Genomic DNA, 20,033 nt, shown 5'->3' on the forward strand with positions numbered 1-20,033 from the left:
ATTAAACAGACTGATTCAGTTGCAATTTCAGCAGGCTATGAAGTCAGTGTGATGTTTAATATGTGAATCAACTTTGGAACTACAATCCATAGAACCCAGATGATATGGTTACAATATTCCAACAATCAAATAGAGTAAATCCCTAGCCTACAAAATTGTTTGACATTTAGAAGCTAATCAAAGTTTTAAAAAATATTTCTTCTAACTTGATAAAATATTTCTTCTAACTTCCTTTTCCTCTCCAAAACCCATCCATGCATTATCTCAGTGCTACTAAGCATGTAACAAACCAGAAACTGAAAAAAAAAAATTCAACATGGCATCTGGAAATGTACTCTTTGAACATTAATAGCATGGCAATTTTTATTAATAGGTTACAATCAATCCAAAAATAAAAAACAAAGTTCATGCTCTTACACCTTTAAGGAAAGCAAACAAATCAACAAACGTCTTCTAAAGAAATACATTAAAAGGTTAAATGCCTGGACACGTTTCAGTTTTTCTTGTTAAATGGATTACATGCAATTTGGAGTGAAAAAAATGAATAAATTCATTCCTTCTAGCTATAAACTCAATTTGTAAGGGTTAGCACAAAAATGTGAACATTCAAACCTCTGAAAACTATAAGACTTCTCTATAGAATTGCTGACAATATCCCTGATTATGGTGCTGTTTTTAATACTTCGAAGTTACATTCTGCTAAATTATATTTGAACCTGGTTTACTTTAATCTTCTTAGTATAGATCATTACATATTAAGAACTTTTCATAAAACAAATCATATCTGAATTTTGCTTTTAGAAAAGCAAAGATAGGCCTACAAATTTGTGAAAACAGTTCTCTAATAATACAGCTGAATAAAAGTAAACAGACTGAGGAGCACTGTGCTATAATTCAACTCTTATCTCCATACCATCCCATTTAGAGGAACCAGACTTGCATTCTTTTTCACCCCAAAGTCCCACTGGAATTAACTGGAAGTTTGGAGTCCAGAATGCAAGAGTAAGCTGCCTCTGCCCGCCCCTCCCTCTTATTTTTAAAGATAGAAAGAAAAGTTGGAAGGTACAGTATAATCAATTTTAATCTGACTTTTTGTTTTGTTTAAAGAAAAGTATTAGCCACTGAAAGATAGCCTGGATCATCTGTGGAAGAAAACACCTGCCAGTCTAATCAAGGAAGAATATAGAATAAGGCAGGTCTACAAAAAAGATAAAGTAATATGTGGAAGTAAGTTAACGTAGAAACATTTACAATTTTAAAAATAAGCCTTTGCCAACATAAAGCTACTTTAATTCCATTCTGAATGTAATTGTATAAACTTTAAAAAAAACTCACTGTGAAAGAGAAAATGGCACACTTCCAATGTTTTTTGCCTCTGTGCACTGTCCTATATGTGACCTTATGTAATGATTTTTTCCCCATCAGTCATAAAATGTGTTCACGCTTTGCAAACCATTAGTAAATTTATTCCCTCCAAGTCTATGTTAGCTCTGAAAGTGTAAACAACATGCACAACAGGCAGTCCTGGCCTACCATCCACTTTTGGATACGTCCCCATTTTCTATCATATGAGCGATGAGAAAGCTACAAAATGTTTAAAAAAAAAATTAATACAGAACAGGTCTCAGAGATTACATCATCTTGTACAATTTACAATTCACAGTCACATGTAATTGACCACAGAATATGAGATCTGTAAATTTATTTTAGGTAACAATTAGAATAATTAAAGCCAAATACAAAAGAAGTTCCTCAAGAAGTTCTGCCTTGATTTCTAATTCGCTCCATACCATCACACCAAACTGTCAAACTCTCACAACTCTATGGAAGAATTTAAGAGAGACTGCCATTTTTTAATTCATTCATTTCAAGTGAATGTCATTTTTATTATTATAAATGCAAGAATATCAGAATAGTCTACAGAACTAACTAGAGTGTTTATTCTTTAACAGACAGACAGGGAGGGATGAAATCCTGGTTTCGTTGCAGTCAAAGGGAAAACTCCAATTCACTTCATTGAGGCCAAGAGGCATATAATCCCACAAGCATGCTAAGTGAAAAGGCAGCTTTCTGTATACATTTCACCACCGTCTATGTATCACTTTTCATTAGTGTTCCCATGATACCCATTAGTGTTTAGGATGAAAAACATGGAGTCCTGCTAAAAAACCTTTTCAATTAACTGTATCTTATGTCCAAACGCTTTTGTACAGATTAGTCAGATGGGTACCATGCTTGTAGATTTGTTCTTTTCATTTTTAACAGAACACCGTCAACTTGGAAAAAAACTCAGATAGAACGGTGATTTATTTTTAAAAGTAACAACTAGGAATATTATAAATAAGATTCACTTTGAACAATTGACAGCATTTTGGGTGCAATCAGATACCCTTGCTTACAGAATGGGTTTTCCACAGCAATAGTAGAGGGGGAAAAAATGAAATAAATCTATAAACCAAGAAAATGTCCTTGTAAAACAATATGAAGTGTCAGCTGACACAGGGGCAGGTTTGGTATTTTAAATTTTTTTTTAATTCATTTTATAAAATTGCCTGGATTTCAAATTAAAGATGTTCCTTTAATGAAAGTATTAAAATAGTCTTTTTGTATATTCAGAGTTACTCATACGGGCAGTGCTGTTGTGCTATGTACTGTTTACTGAAAATAAATTACCAAGTTAAAAGGACAACAATCCATTTTCAAAGGAAAACATTTAGGTCAGTCCATGTCTTTGGGCGATTCTGTTTTTAAGCAATTAATTTATTGCATTTGTTCAAGTTATATTATACAAAACTGCTGTTTATTACAAAAACATTCCAATGACTGGAGTCTCATGCCAAATTAGAAAAGACATATGTTTCAAAAGATATTTTTGTAGTCGTATGGTAAGCAAAAGTGTTACAGTCATATTTAAATAGCTGAGCCCCTTTTTGCTTTAGTATTCTTTGTTAATAGTGAAGTTTGAAATTAACATTTTAGTATGACTACATATATGCAGCGCTTTCCACGCATGCGCAGAGATAGGAATGGAGCAAGTTACTCATTTGAATTCCAGCACTACCCTGGAAAAAGCTATAGCAATGACTACCATATGCAGGAAATGCTGACATATGGCTACACTATACTGAAACATTTTAAATAACTTTTCTTAAGAAACATAATACAAGGCAATTAATTAAGAAGGTTAGTACAAAATAATAAAGCATAGCAAAATTGACATTACCTCTTTCTGTTGTCGCTCTAGTTCTCTCATACGTATCTCTCTTGCTTCTGCTCGAGCAGCCCGTTTGGCTGCAAGCCTTGCTTCTGCCTATGAGTTAATTGAAAGTAATAAAAAGTTAGGCAGCTTTTTAATCACTTGGCTTTGTAAAATGTGTTTGAATACCTGACACAATAGTTTCCCCACAAAAACAGATTCTGATTCTAATGAACAGCTTGTACATATTGGGGAAAAAAAAATCTATTTGACAGCAAGCAGCAGTTGTAAGGTCAAGAACAAAACCACAAAAAAAGAGTACATATCAGAATTTTTAAAGATACCGCTACCAGACAAAAGAGTTAAAACAGAAAGCAAGTGTTGGTAAAGGCCTAAGCCTACAAACACTAACAGATTTTAATTTTATGCACATGAATAGTTCTAATGCCTTCAATTAAGACTGTTGACATGCATAGTGTTAAGCACAACTGGGTTTGCAGAACAAGAGGCCCAAGTTAGCAATGTTTTGAGTTAAAACATAAGCAATAACAAACACAATTCAAAGACCTTACAACAGATGCATACCACAGGACAAAGCCCAAATCTCATTTGCAAGGATTTATAAAAACAAAGCTTAATATTTAGGGGAAAATTACCAAAGTCAACTATTATTGAAAAATGTAAAATTCGTGGAGGAAAAGGCACAAGATGAGTGTCCCTGCTGGAGCCCTAAATTAAATCCCCATTTCATTCCTTACCCTTATGGACAATACACTGTAGCATGATTCTAGATGAGTAATAGGGTCTTTTTCAGACACTTAATGCCACTTCTGATTTAACCAGAAGGGTCAATGAATGATATATTGATCTTCAGGAAGCTAGAGGCTTAGGAGTAGAAATCAAGTTCAAATTTCTTACATTGTTGGACAGTAACATGAAAAAAATTCTAATTTTTTTTAATAATTAAGCCATGTATTGTATGCCAGGTTTATCATCACTAGAAATCCCAGACATATCATTGTTTAATGTACAGTTAATAACTTATTAGTAACTGAAAATAGGTAACTAATTGTATCAGACAACGAATGATATGGTTAGGATTTCTAGTAACAAAAGTTTCTTCATATATCAAAATGTAGCATTTAACAAATAACTAACAATTTAAAGCTGAATAATAAAAGCTATCATTCATTCCATGAAGGGAATTAGGTAAATATGAAATGCCTCAAACTAAATTCATCTGTGGTTAACATTTTATTCTCACTCTAATTTTCCCCACCTCTCCCACACCATTTAACATTAAACTTACTCTTTAAAATTTAAAAAACTTCAAAGTTTCCAAGGGATTTTATAGTACAACAGTTAGCTCTTTCCCCTGCAAATGGCATAAAAATACCAGTAGTTACCATGCAGTAGTCACTATTTTGCTGATAAGACACTATTTGTAACAGTAATCAGATGCGGGACAATCTCATTTCACACTAATTTGTGTGTGGTTTTAACATTAATATGAGTTTTGTGTTCATTAAACATTTTGTCTTAAATGTCAAACTTTCAACTTCTTCTAAATGTAGGCAAGTGTAAAAACAAGATGTAAATTGTTATTGGATAAACCTTTACAGAGTCACAGCAAGCTTGATAATTATATATACTTTTAAATAAAGAGGTGACGTATACATGTTTTAATAAAGATTAAATGTGTAATTGACAATGTATCCAAGCCAAGGGCTCAAAATGTAACTTTTCAGAATGCCAAAGTGAGAAAAAATGGTGCATCTCTCTTTATGGGTGGGTTATAAACATCAGAAAAGTGATTTATAAAGGAAACACCAAGAGAGAACGTTGCTGAATGCAGCTATATGATCTGAACAGGACAGGGTTATTTTTGGGAAATGGAGTTTAGGTGACCTTTACTCCATGTGGGTTCAGATGTACAAAGTGGTATACATGAAAGTATCCATCAACTCCAAGCTTCTTTCTACATCTGAAACTGACATCTGCCAGAAATCAAGTGACAGTACTACCACCCAACACATCTCAAATCTTATGGACTGTTATTGAATCAACTAGTCTAAAAATTGTAGATACCAGATATTCTATGTTCATGCAACTTATTCTCAGAGCCTCTTAATGCTGTAAATCCATGTGGCAAATTTAGAAGATGGATTCTCCAAGATACTGACTTCACCGGGAGAGAGCTGTAACTGTGGTTCAAGATGACTGCCTATATGGAAACTCATTTTTAGAAGACAGTTCCCTAGAGCACTAATTTATAAATTTTAGCTGATGAAATCATGTGCGCAAACACCCTGATGTGACTTGCCAAAATCTGAAGATTGAAAAGGGGGCAAGGCCACAAACACAACTCGGTTCCTTCCACTAATTCAAGAATTGATATCAAGATTCAGAAGAAATGGAGAAGGTGGGTGAGTATGAATTATAATCTGAAGAATTACAATTACCTGAAGAATTATAGTTACAAGGGGAATAACTGTTCCTTCTTCTTCGTATGTTTACTTAAATCCGTTCAGACAAACTTCTGAAGAGACAGACTAACCCCTGGATCCACATGCCAGAAATTCTTAAGGAGCCTTGCAAATTGATCATACTTATATAATTAAAGGGCCTTCTCTTCAATTCTAAAGAGTGTGTTGTCTGACATCCTCGGGATGTGAATGAGGTTTAGAGAAAAATATAAATTTATAGTCTGAGATGGAAGTTAGATCACTTTAATCAGGAGTTTAAGATGAGGACACAGGACCACTTGATCTTTATGAAACCGTGAAAGGGAACACTGTGGTGAGGGTAAGGGTCAGCTATAAAGGCTTGGATCTCACTAACCCTCCATGCAGATGATAAAGTTGGAAAGAACACCATTTGCACAGAGTGACAGTTCAAAGAAAAGTCAGACAGGAGTTCAAATGAAGGCTCTGTAAGCCTCATTACTGCAAGGTCAAATCCCATGACAGAACTGGATGTGGCTCATGTGTCAGAGGAACTATATGGACAATGCCTTTCAGAAACCTGCTGACTCTAGGATGAACAAAGATAAATCCTATACTGGAGAAAGAAATACCAAGATAGCAGCCAGATGGAATGAAACAGCTCAATGAAAATTCAGACTGTTTAAGGGACAGCAAAGAGACCAAAACTGAAAAGTTAGAAGACTTCTCCTGGTTCCTTTTCAGGAAGGTCAAATAGAGAATGTCTTCGATTTCATCATGCATTTTCCTGGTGATGTTTCCTGCATCTAAGAGGGATTTTGGACATAAATATGCCATTTGTTAAACATTCACAGCCACTTTTATTGAGTGGGTAAGAGTTAAAGAGCTCGTTAGTACTAAACTCTCAAACCAGTATTAGTGAAATGGGTCTTCAGAACCAACTCTATCATAAAGAGTTTAAAGCACACCTCCCAATCCTTTCAGGTTTTAGCAGTGAAGGCAAAATGAATAAACATTTGTCAGAATTATGATTTTAATTCAATCACTGAATATTGTCAGTGACCAATATGGTGATACCGCAAGGAAATCAAGTTTAAAAGCCTATACTCTTGAAGGCCTTGGTCATGTCACCACTGGAATCCACAAACTCAAAAGCCATTGTGAAAAAGAAAGTGTGGAACAGCCTAATGGGGCTGACAGCAAGTGAAAGGATAAACACAACAAAGCAATGTTCACAATGATTCAGGAAATGAAAAAGCAAGGATATTTTGTTCTGTAAACTATTTATTACAAAATGACTAAACATTAAAGCTGAGTGTATGCTCAATGGATTTTTTACTTTTGTCTACTGGCTGCACCTTGTGATCCAAAATCTTAGGACTTATCTACATCAACATTTAGTTTACAGCAAGTCAGGATGTGAATCTACGCTGCACTAGCCTGCTGCAGACTAACTGTTCCTGCAGACCCTGCTAATGTGCATTAACAAATGCAAATTGTTAATGCACACCAGCAGGGTTCACAGTGTCAGTCCACAGCAGGCTAGATTCACACCTCAGCTTATCACAAACTCAAGATTTCACGTAGACTTGGCGTAAGCTTTTATAAAAAAGTCTCTAGCCATTATGGTTATAAAATTGAAGTCTGCCTTGGTCTGCTGGCAGTCTCAAAACAACAGTTCTAACTTAAGTATGAACTACCCTTATGCTAAGAGTGTGACCGTTCTGAAGCCAAATTTTAATGCCAGCATTGTTAACTATTTAAATTGCTGATAAAAGCCTGCAAGGAAGGACTGGAGCAATCCTATTATTAAGATCAAACCAATCTAATGTCTCATTTTATTGTGTCATAATGAAAAACAGTTTGAAAGAATACCAATCTCATCACTGTTTGTAGATGACTTTTAGCAGGCGGAAAATAAACTGAGAGCAACGAAGACACAGTGGAGTCTTGTTCTAGCATAATATACATACATATAAAAAAAAAACACAACAAAAGCCAAAATGTTATGCAACACAGGAACAGAGAGTCTACTGTATAGAATGGTTTCCCAAATAAAACCAACGAAAGATTACTCTCAGGCAACTTCTTTTCAATGTCTAATTTCTCTGCACCAATTTTCTAGAAGTTGAAAACAAACATGTTTACTTTTGGTATACCAGTCAGGCTATCTGCAGCCACTTCAACAATTTTCTTAACATAAGGGTTATTGTGTTCTGCATTTTTATTATTTGTCCCTTTAACTCATCAGTAAGGTACAGATTTTGTCACGCTTATTTTTAGTAAAAGAAATGGACAGGTTGTGGGCAAACAAATAAATTAATGGGTTTTTACTAAAAATGAGGGGTGGGGGCTGACACCCAGGGGAGAAAACTAAACAGCTTCAAGGCCCCTGAAGCAGAAAATGTTATGAAGGCTCTCTGTCACGGAATCTGTGATCTCCGTGACAAAATCTTATCCTTACTTATCAGCATCAGGAAACCATTTAGGAAACTGGATGAATTGCAAATCATCCAAATAGATTAATTAAGAAATTCTTATTCTTGCTTTAAAAGGTGATCCACAAACACGCTTTAATACCCTATAACCACATAGGACCACACAAGATTATGGTGATCCAGAAACATTATTAAGAAAGAGAGTTAAAGGATTAATGTTCTAACAAAGTAAGTCTGTGGTGCAGAAAGGTAAGCAAATGTTTAAGGCTTTCTTTTCAACGTCTGACAGCTAATATAAGAAAATCATCTGCCAAGGAAAATGGGGATATGTTCTTTTTAAAAAAGTATTTTTCATATTTTTTATTTGGCTATGTGTCTGATGTTATTTCTAAGAATACACATTCATCTGCATGGATCTAAGCAGAAAGAATTGGAATATCACATGAACTGGAAATGCTTGATTTTTCTAGTGAAATTGGAAATCAAAAAAGGGACATTGCCTACTGTAAATCACATCATCTTAAAAAGGTGTTAAAAGTACTGTAGTTCCAGGTATTTCACTTGCCTTTGAATCCCTCTGCCAATTTTGTGTTTTTACATGCAACAATTTCCTGTCTTTCTTTTTTAAACGCTCCTATTACTGTGTGGAAAAAATAATATAAACAAAAGAAACTGACTATACACTGTGTGCTGTCAAATGCATGAAGTGAACAATGTAGAAAAACAGGGAATAAAATTTTTTCTACTCAATTACAAAAGTCACTATTACAGGTATCAGTAAATAAAAAAAATAGGTTGAAGCCTGATTTTTAAATTGACCTTTAAAAGTCTCTTAAGTACAGGTAACCCTTTGGTCTTTTGCATTTTTGCATATTTTAATGGCCCACAAGAGTTAACACCTAACCTGAGTTTTGCTCAAACAAATTTTGTAGTTAAATTTTAGAACAAGTTTTGGAATTAGTTTCCGTTTGAATTTTTTAATACACACCGTGCTCTGGAAGAGGCTGATAACAGAACGAAAGAGAAGCTGCAGCTATGCCAGGCAGCTGCTGGTGACAAACTCCCAGCTTGGTGTAGTGAAAAGACTCCCTCCCTCTCTTCCTTCAGAAGCTTCAAGAATCCAGCAAAGAGATGGAGAAAGGGGTGGAGGCAGAGTCCCAGCAGCTAAAGAGACCATCATAACTAGTCCCAGCAGGAGTGGACAGGAAACAAACAGCAGCAGATGCCAACAAGCTGCTAGCTCTTACGATGGAAGCTTGACAGAGTAAAGAAAAACTCTTTAGTCTATCCCAATAAACCAACTGGCTGATACTAAACTGGATCTCATCTGAGTAAATCATGCCAGCGACCCTTCAATCTACCAAAAGCACAGCTCTTTTGCACCTGTTGAGACAATAGCTGAATCTTTCTTTGGTACCGTCAAGGTGGCCAATGTATGGTTTCATGAGCCAGGGGAGCAAGGAGTAGGCTGGGTCCCCCAGAGCCACTACTGGCATTTCCAACATGCAAAAGGTAACACACCAGTTGGGGAAGACTATTCCTGCATGCAGCTCTTTGAAAAGCCATGTATCCTTAAAAATGCAAGCATCATGTCCCTTCCCTAACTAGCTCACATTAATATCAGTGAAGCATCCTTGGTGAACCACTATTGCTGGCATAACTATGAAAAAAAATCCCTTTGTTGATGTATTGAATAACAAGGTGTGCTAGTGCCAGAACATGGATGTGTGCGCCATCTATTTCTCCATCATGGTTTGAGAACCCCATTGCTGCGAATCTATCCACTACTCTCTGTACATTACTAAGAGTCATAGCCCTGTGTGGCAGGAGGCACTTAATGTCCCTGCATGCTTGGATGACACATGCCCCCACTGTGGATTTACCAACTCCAAACTGATTCCCCCACTAACCGATAGCAATCTGGTATTACAAACTTCCAGAGCGTGATTGCCACTCATTTCTCCAAAATGAATGCAGCTCATTTTGATGTGCCTGAGCTGAAGGTCTGAGAAGTTTGGTCCACAGATCCAGAAAGTGGGTTTTTGCATCTGAAAATTTTGCAGCTACTGCTGGTCTTCTCAAATATGAATTATGATGCAATCCCACCAATCAGTGCTCATTTCTCGGGCCCAGAAGCAGCAATCCACCAACTGGAGCTGCTCCATGAATGCCTGAAGGAATCTCGCTCTGCATCTTCCTCATCACACTCCCTATTGTAGCAGTACTCCTTCAAGTTCTTCAAACGTACAAGAAGCGTACGTCCTGTATTAGCAATGCTCATGATAACTGCACTGAGCTCTACTGGGCCCATGTTTCTGCCAAAGAGACTGAGACCGAAAAAAGGTACATGGAACTGTGGGAGTTTAAAAAAAAAAAAAAAAAAAAAATGGGGAAAGCATTACTTTATGAGACAGAGAAAGTAGAAGCATGGGAACTTGATCCCTAGCTCCCAGAAATCCCTGGACAATAGCTAGAGCCCTGCAAATCCATGGATATCTGCTCTATATTCACGGATACAGTTATATTGTTCACCATGTTTGCACATAGTGGATTGGATGTGAATATAATGAAATTCCTGCGTATACTTCCAAGAGACACGAAGTCCTCCTCCCCCAAAGAGAGAGATGTGTGATATAGACCAACACACTCAGCAAAGTCTGCCTCCCCACAGAGGCTAAATATTCGCTCCACCCCCAGCCACCATATACATAGAAAGGGGAGATGATAGATGAAGACAGCCTGCAAAAATCCCCATTCTCCTATTGCCACAGTTTAAGCAGCCAAGCAATTTAGGAAACTTAACGTAACTTCAGTATTGCCATATCACAGGGGCTGGCAAACTTTCAGAAGTGATGTGCCAAGTCTTCATTTATTCACTCTGATTTAAGGTTTCGCGTGCCAGTAATACATTTTAACATTTTTAAAATGTTTAAGAAGCTTCATTTAATATTAAATTAAAATGCAGAGCCCCCTCCCACCCCCTGGACTGGTGGCCAGGACCCGGGCAGTGTGAGTGCCATTGACAATCTGCTCGCGTGCCACTTTCGGCACGCGCGCCGTAGGTTGCCTACCCCTGCCATATCAGGTCAGTTGGAAAGGGAGGCAGCTGCTTCTGCAAGGTAAGTCAGTATAGCTTTCTCATTCAGCGCACATTATAATACCATACTTGAGCACATTACCAAATCGGGAAACCAGAAAGAGGAAGCAATAAACCAACTGATACACACAACCCAAAACCTCATTACTTATTTCAGAAGATCTGGACTTCAAAGCAGATTACAAAAGTCTCTGAAAGGAAATCTAGAGACATGATCGAACAGCAAGCTACTCAAACTTAAGATAATCAAGAAGCAGTGGGACAGAACATAGGACGTTTTTACAGAAAAGGGGGATACTGAGCTCATTGATAGCATTGACCACAAAGACCTTAAACATCTTAATAGAGTTCCTGCAACTCTTCAAGGAAGCATCAGATGTGCTAGAGCAGTCAAAGCCCACTCTTCACTTGGTGCCCATTTGGTACGAAAGGCTGAAAAAGTATCTCCATCGTCTACCACTGATGTAAATAGTCTAAATTTACACAAATTCAAAACCTTGCCATGTCTCACTAAGAAGTTTGAAATCAAGCCTACGAAGAGACCAGCGATTTTCCTGCACCAACAAATGAAGGGGATGAAAGTTTTCACTGAAGAGGAGAGTAAAGAAGTTTATCACAATCTTATGCTTCTTTCGTCAGCTACACAGACACCATCACCAATGGAGACAAAATGGTCACACACACAGTTTGAGGATTTGGAAAGCAAGCGTGGAAGTGACTAATTGTCAAAGTATATTACCCTGAGGCTATCAAAGAATGAAGATGTGCAACTGCTCGAGCGGTGGAGACAATTCAAGCACAAGTTTCCCCTTCACAGTCAAGTCGCACAGTTTGTGCATTCCACCCTTGCATCCAATGAACCTTCTGAGGGAGCCTTCTTAGTCATTGGTCACACAATGAGAAACGCACTTCACTTAAGCCAGAAACAGTGAATGATTTAATAGTTTTTACACAGTAATATTTCAAAGAAAATCAGCTGTCCTGAGGAAGACATCTAAGACTAAGTCCCGTAATTCAGGGCTGGTAGATAGCTCCACAGTGCTTATTTGTATTCAAAGAAGTGCTGGGGCTCAGCCCCAACAAAAATTAAGCACTGTCTGGGCACCTTCACCCCCCTTCTGCACCCCTAACCTGGGCACTGTGCTCCCTTTGCCTCTAATCTCTGCACCCTGCTCCTGCGCCTACATGGGAAACTGACCTGGAGCCAAGCTGAGAGCCCTGGCACCAAGCTGAGAGCCCCCGGCAAAAATTAAGTACTATAGCCCTGCAATGATATTCTCCTTGCAGGCTTCCACAGAGAGAACAGACTTCCTGTACCTTTCACTATTGGGACTATTTAAAGCAGCGATTCTCAACCTTTCCAGACTACCGTACCCTTTCAGGAGTCTGATTTGTCCTGCATACCCCCAGGTTTCACCTCACTTAAAAACTACTTGCTTACAAAAATCAGACAAAAATACGAAGTGTCACAGCACAGTATTACTGAAAAGTTTCTAATGTTCTCATTTTTACCATATAATTAGAAAACAGATCAATTGGAATATAAATATTGTGCTTACATTTCAGTGTATAGTATATAGAGCAGTATAAACAAGTCATTGTTTGTATGAAATTTTAGTTAGTAATAACTTCACTACTGCTTTTTATGTAGCCTATTGTAAAACTAGGCTAATATCTAGATGACTTGATGTACCCTCCCCCCCCCACCCCCGGAAGACCTGTATGTGCCCCCAGGGGTACATGTACCCCTCGTTGAGAATCACTGATTTAGAGTATGATCAGCTTCAGTTGCCTCTTTATCAGCATCTCACACTGGATGATGTATATAACTCTCTAGTCTGTGGGACTCTGTGATCAAATAAAAAACCCAAGCAGCTCACTAGAGGAACTAGTACTCGTGGCATTTTTTCTTCCTCAACATCACTGGTAATGTATTGCACCACATGCAGCAAACGGCTTTATTGATGGAGACCTCAGTGAGGCATTAAATCAATGGAATATTGCAGACCACAGCAAGAAGTGTTCAGCAGGAAGCTCAGGTGGTAGGGGGAGAGGGGTGGCAATACTTTGAAGGATAGAGCTAAAATTCAGAGGGATCCTCATAAATTGGAAAACTGGGCTATAGATAACAAAATGAAAATTCAACAAAGGAAAATGTAAGGTTCTATACTTAGGGAAGAAAAAACAAACGCACAACACAGAATGGGGAAAAACTGGCTGGGCAGCATAACTGCTGAGAAGGATCTTGGAGCTGCGGTGGATCACAATCTCAACATGAGTCAGCAATGCAACACTGCTGCAAAAAAAGAAAATGTAATTTTAGGTTTCATTAACAGAGGCATAGCATGCAAGTCACAAGACGTGATAGTACTGCTCTATTTGGTGCTGTTTAGGCCTCAGCTGGAGTACGGTTGTACAATTTTGGTCAACAATGCATAGAAAGGATCTAGAGAAACTGAAAAGGATCCAGAGGTGAGTGACAAAGATGATCAAAGGGATGGAATGCCAGCCAACAAGCTCCAGTGGCCGTGGTTTGCCATTCTCGGCCAATGGGAGCTGCAGGAAGCTGCATCTGTGGATGGTGAACCTCTGCAAAATGTCTTGTTGCCCACAATAAGATTACCCTCATGGGCAGCATGTGGTCCAAAAACCGCAGGTTGCCCACCACTAGTTTAGACACAACAAATCCTGCATCTTGGCAGGGGGCTAAACTACATGCAGTACCTTGCAGTACCTTCTAACCCTATAGTTCTATGATATTAGCTAAAGTGAATGTTAAATTTGCAGTAAATTTTCACCACATATAAAAAGGTTGTGTCATTATTTCACATATGGCCTTGGCAATCTGTTTTTATCAATCATATTTATTACGGTTGTCCATAAATACTGCTTATCCACCATTTTCTTTTTGCATTTTCCTATTGTTTTCTTATTTAAAAAAATCCAGGAGATGTAGCACAGGTTGTGGAGCACTGATGTCCAACACTTAGCTAAGGAGACAGGCAGCTGTGTTGTGCATTAGTTGCAGCTTCTTTAAGTTTCTTATCTAGATCAAAGTAGAAAAAGATGCAATAGTCCAGCCAACAGGGAATGAATTCTAACCACTGTGGCTGTTTGGATTTGGTCTCACAGGCATGTACTGAGCCTTCTTGTTTGCTGGAGGTAAAGAGAGGCCCTTCCAGTGATTGCTGCTTTCTTTATAGTCCTTAACAAGTCCAGCATAACTCACAAAAGACATTTGCTCTTGACTGAGGAGGGTGGTAGCATTTTCCATCTCACTGAGGAACCTGCTTCTTCTTACCTCACTTAGGCTTTTCTGGGTTTCATTTTAAACCAGCAACTCTTTATTCAGGCTCCAATCGGTGTGTCATCAATGTATTATTGATAGTGCAGCCCGTACCATCGTATTATTTCCTTAAGGGTTGTACATAGATCATAAAACAGGGGTCAGCAACCTTTCAGCAGTGGTGTGCCGAGTCTTCATTTATTCACTCTAATTTAAGGTTTTGTGTGCCTGTAATACATTTTAACGTTTTTAGAAGGTCTCTTTCTATATGTCTATAATATATAACTAAACTATTCTATGTAAAGTAAATAAGGGTTTTAAAATGTTTAAGAAGCTTCATTTAAAATTAAATTAACATGCAGAGCCCCCAAGACTGGTGGCCAGGACCCAGGCAATATAAGCGCCACTGAAAATCAGCTCACGTGCCGACTTTGGCACCCATGCCATAGGTTGCCTACCCCTGTGTTAAAGGATTGAACCCTGGCTGAAAGTCTGTCATGAATTTATTCAGTGTTCTCAAGTAGGATGAAAATTCCTCACAACAGATAGTCACAGGGTTAGAGGGTGAAAGGAGACAAGCTGTGTCCAAAAACGTAGTACTCAGTCTACTAGTTAAAGTTGAAAGAATTTCTTTTCAAAATCTAGTAAGTGCCATAGTTGTGAAGGAATATCTACTGGCTTTAGTCATGACAACACTCATTTTATAAAAATTCCTTTTGTTGTAATCTGTGAGATTTACATGACAACTGCAGATGAGTCACTATTTCCAGATTAGTTTATGAAAACCAAAGAAAACAATAGGTGCATAATTGTGTTTTTAGAGTTTGATTATACTACAGCTAAAGACAAAAACAGTAATCAAATGGTGAAGGAATAGGAGGCAAATTAATTGTAACTAATTTATACTGCCTGCCATATAAAAATACCACGCCCTGATTTTAATTAACTCTCACCAAGACTACATTTCACATGTTTTACATACTCAGTTGAAATGGTTTCATATCAGTGCCAACTCTGTACTAACAAGACACTTTTCAAAGCAGGAAAAAAATTACAGGAAATTTTATAATCCAGCCAGTTAATTTACACAGTAGGGCTTTAAGTAAAAAAGTATCTGTAAACACAGCATGCAAACACACACAGACTTGCACACATTAGAGAAATCAAATAGATTCAAACAATTACCGGTAATCAGTCTATCAATAGATCTAAAGGGGGCCTGTGCATATTTAAAGAAGTCTGGCAAAAGATTGTACTATTAAAGATAGAAAATTAGGAAATGCACTCTCTCATATCCAGAATGCCCAGTTTTCCTTATTAAAAAAGGTCAAAATCTGACCAAAAAGTGATTTTTCCACAAAAATTATATCCAAAATTCAAGAGATGTAAAAACACAAATTTCTAATTTTCAGTAAGATTTTAAGCATCCTAAGTAAATTGATGTTACCTTGACATTTAATCTGTGCAACTAACCTCCCCTACAAAACTGAAGACGGACAAGTTGACTACTTGGCTCAAACAATCAGCATTGTAGTCTTGGTTCATTGTGTAATCTTGCACAAGTTAATCTTGTTGTACCAGTTTTACCTTCTGCAAAATGGGGATAGCATTATCCACTTTTGTAACAAACTCTGAAATCACATTCAAGCTCTTATAGTGCCAAATATCATGGGAGATATATTTTAATACATTTCTCACAAAACCTAATAACTTAAAAATATTGAAGTTATTTCAATTAAAACAACTGGTTTGACTGTAAACATTACACTGCATCTGCAGACACTGTAGCACTATCCTAATATATGAGTAGCAGAATGTAAAGTTGACTATAAAACAACAAATGAAAGTGACTAGTCTATCAATGACCCAAGATTAGCAAGTAACTAACTTTGACCTTTGGGGTACCTATACATCAAGTTTTGTACTCTGTATTTAAGCACTGTGACCTTCATTGCCACCATTAAACTATGCTGGCCATTGCACAAATCACTTTTAACCCACATATTAGCGAAGCTCTACTTGAGGGGGGGCGGGGAGGGGTTCTCTCTATTCTTAGCAACCTAGAAAGAGAAAAAAAAAAAATGTATGTAGTTCTGGTTATCAGGCAGCAAAAAATAATGAGACGGGAAGATGTCCTCTAGATAGATAAAAGCTGATCACTCCAACAATTTGTAATTTCATCTGCTCATCACCAAATGTCTGTTTGTTGATCCTTCTCAGAATGTAAGCTGCTCCTTGTGCTGAAGGGGACACCTCCACATCCTATCTGGTGCCAAGCACACTGTAGATGCACATTGCGGAAAAACCTGTAGATCGACGTTTTTTATTTGACAGATGGATTGCACAGAAATTAGGGAAGAGTCATTCTAATAATGTCAATACAAAGCAGACGATAAGATGAGCTAAAAGGAAGATGTACTTTAAGTATGAATAGAAAGTCTCACCAGAAACAAGTAAGTACTTAGACAATTCTATGGGTTCCCCTTTGGCAATTGAGTCACCTTTTGAAAACTGTGTAGTGGGCCCATATCCAACTAGTCCTAGACAACGTTCAGGGGCAGTATCAAAACTACCATGCTGTGGTTAGTGAGACAGTTTGACTCTTAAAGCACCCAGAGAGAACATGCAGAGATTCCAGAAATAAGTACATGGTTACTTTTAAAGAAGTTTTCAATCCATTTAAATAACCTAATTTTATTGAAGCTGAATTAGTTCTATTATACTGTAGGAAAGTAATGTTCTCCTTGAAAGGGCTAAAAAAGTAACTCAGTCTTCTTGCCTTCAATTAAGTTGGCTAACAGATGGACTATGACAGCCTGTATACTGGGCATGAAGATGGCTATGGTATTTTCTCTGAAGCAGTATATAAGAGCCTGATAGTTCTGCATGAACAAAGGGGCTAAACCACCTGACAGCAGAAGGCACTATCATACAAGATTTTAATAATACAAATTACTTTTACACCATTTTTAAGAAGTTAGTTTCACTGTTCTCTGTGCAGAAGTCAGTTTCCCACGTTTGTGCAGATCTTTCATCCAGCATAATAGAACAAAGGTGTTTTTACAGAACATAAAAATATGACTGAAAAACCACAATTATCAGCAAAGTCATTGGCAGCTATAGCTAAAAGTACTTGTTTCTTTTTTTTCCCCCCCCCTTTTTTTTTTTTTTTTTTTTAAGGCTGACTAGGTTTTAAGTTGACAGTCTCTAACTTAATACTGAAATGTGTTCTAAAATTAAGTTTCACCAATTTTGGAAAAAATTCTGAAAATGGTAGTTACATATTCATTCTAGTACTTCCTGTTCACATGCACTAATATGATCTAGTTACATAAAAAGTCACGGTAAGAAAGCATTTCGGTGGCAAAGTCAAGCACTCAAAAGTTAAGATATCCCAGAATTTAGATTGCCTGTGCAACCTTAATCCTTCCCCCTTGCATGTACACAATATGATAGCCTTTAACTGCATCATTATATTTTATTTTTCCCCACCAGCCCTCTCACCCCTTCAGCACACAGCATAGAGATTAGTTTGGAAAATGGAGCAGCTGTTCAATATTTTTATCCTCACTTTCAGTTGGTGTCCAGTCTTATTTACAGCACATCATCCAAAACATACAGTACACACGGGATTTTTCATTTCCTCATGTTCACCATAGTATCTCAGTATCTCTCACACACAATTTCCACATCTTTACAGTGGCATCCGAATCCACGAGCAAGTGTCCTGCACAACTGCTTTGGAGGACAGGGTCATAATTCAAAATGATCTGGACAAATTGGAGAAATGGTCTGAGGTAAACAGGATGAAGTTTAACAAAGACAAATGCAAAGTGCTCCACTTAGGAAGGAAAAATCAGTTTCACACATACAAAATAGGAAGAGACTGTCTAGGAGATAGGCAGAAAGGGATCTAGGGTTATAGTGGACCACAAGCTAAATATGAGTCACACTGTTGTAGCGTGTGCAAAAAAAGCAAATGTGATTCTGGAGGCATTAACAGGTGTGTGTGAGCAAACACAGAAGTCATTCTTCGCTCTACTCTGCGCTGGTTAGGCCTCAGCTGGAGTTGTGTCCAGTTCTGGGCACCGCATTTCAAGAAGATGTGGAGAAACGAGAGGGTCCAGAGAAGAGCTACAGAATGATTAAAGTTCTAGAGAACTGACTAAAGGAAGGCTGAAGAATTGGTTTGTTTAGTTTGGAAGAGAGAAACAGAGGGACATGATAGCAGTTTCAGGTATCTAAAAGGGTGTCCTAAGGAGGAGGGAGAAAACTGTTTACCTTAGCCTAAGATAGAACAAGAAGCAATGGGCTTAAACTGCAGCAAGGGAGGTTTAGGTTGGACATTAGGAAAAAGTTCCTAACTGTCAGGGTGGTTAAACACTGGAATAAATTGTTTAGGGAGGTTGTGGAATCTCCGTCTCTGAAGATATTTAAGAGTAGCTTAGATAAATGTCTATCCAGGATAGTCTAGACAGTATCTGGCCCTGCCATGAGGGTAGAAGACTGGACTCAATGACCTCTTGAGATCCCTTCCAGTCCTAGAATCTATGAATCTGTTTTAGAGCTGAGTAATTCCAAACCCTCAAAAGGCTTACACTGTAGATTGTACCTCATGAGGAAAGCCCAATGATCCTTGCAGCCATAAGGCCCATTATATAACTACTGATGTAGTTACTGAACAGTTACTCCAGTGAGGCCAGGACGCTGGTTTCGGTGACTAGTTAACCCTTGTTATCCGGAGTGGCATACTCCTCCTTTGTATGAGGCAGTCCCTGTTGGCAAAGATGTGAACTTTTCATAATTAAGGGAGTCATACCTAGCCATTATGACCTTCTAATTAACAACACAGAACTGCAAGCTAGCAGAAGAGTACGACTTATGGTCAGTAAATCAAGTTTAGTAGGTTCACTGTGTTTTGAAGTGGTTTTGTCCTGACAGCTTTTGACTAACAGCTGCCACTGTTAATGATGATGATACTGGCTGCATATAAGAGAACTCAGTCCCATAAGATGGAACTTGATACTTTTCATCCACTTTGCTGGATGTGGGAAGCACTATAGGCAAGATCACTCGTGTAAGGTCCATAATGGCCTCGTCTATGAGAAGGGCCATCTTCCCTGAAGAAGCAGACCGTAAGCTATTGATTAGTTTATGGATAGATTCCTGACCTCCTCCACTGGGACTTGTAAGGAGTTAGAGACTGTCTTCTGGAGGTCCTGAAATCACCTAAAATTGTTTAAGGCGTACTTAGGGGAACCACGGCATCACTAGGGCATAAGGAAATCATAGTGGGCCCAAACAGATTAATCAGAAGAACTGTGCCATCACCTAAATGTAAGGACATGCCAGAGGAAGTCTGAGCAGGTGGATGCAACCTGACATTGCCATGGAGAAGGAGAAGCCTTAGAGTAACAAGGCCTGTCTGAGTAGTTCTATCTTCCCTGAGCAGATCAAGACACCTAGTATGGGCATTAAAGGGTCAGAGGCTGGTGGCCATGGCGTCAGGAACCATGGCCCATGTCCTGTTTAGTGGACTGAGGAAGGTGGAGATGACCTTCTGGGAGAGTAT

General features: G+C 38.0%; 1 protein-coding gene across 9 annotated transcripts in view; it reads right to left on the bottom strand.

The window, feature by feature from the left end:
* The window catches only part of LRRFIP2 (LRR binding FLII interacting protein 2), a 125,707-nt gene that overhangs the window by 90,751 nt on the left and 14,923 nt on the right, over positions 1-20,033 (bottom strand). For 8 of the 9 annotated variants that reach the window (XM_032792618.2, XM_032792619.2, XM_032792616.2 and 5 more), the window contains exon 3: positions 3,224-3,310. In XM_032792618.2, coding sequence (XP_032648509.1) covers positions 3,224-3,310 — 87 coding nt within the window. Of the gene's footprint in view, positions 1-1,533; positions 1,585-3,223; positions 3,311-20,033 lie in introns of all 9 variants that reach the window. The other variant, XM_032792624.2, reaches the window with a different exon arrangement.

The sequence above is a fragment of the Chelonoidis abingdonii genome, chromosome 2 (assembly GCF_003597395.2).
Source record: "Chelonoidis abingdonii isolate Lonesome George chromosome 2, CheloAbing_2.0, whole genome shotgun sequence".
Classification (NCBI taxonomy): Eukaryota; Metazoa; Chordata; order Testudines; family Testudinidae; genus Chelonoidis; species Chelonoidis abingdonii.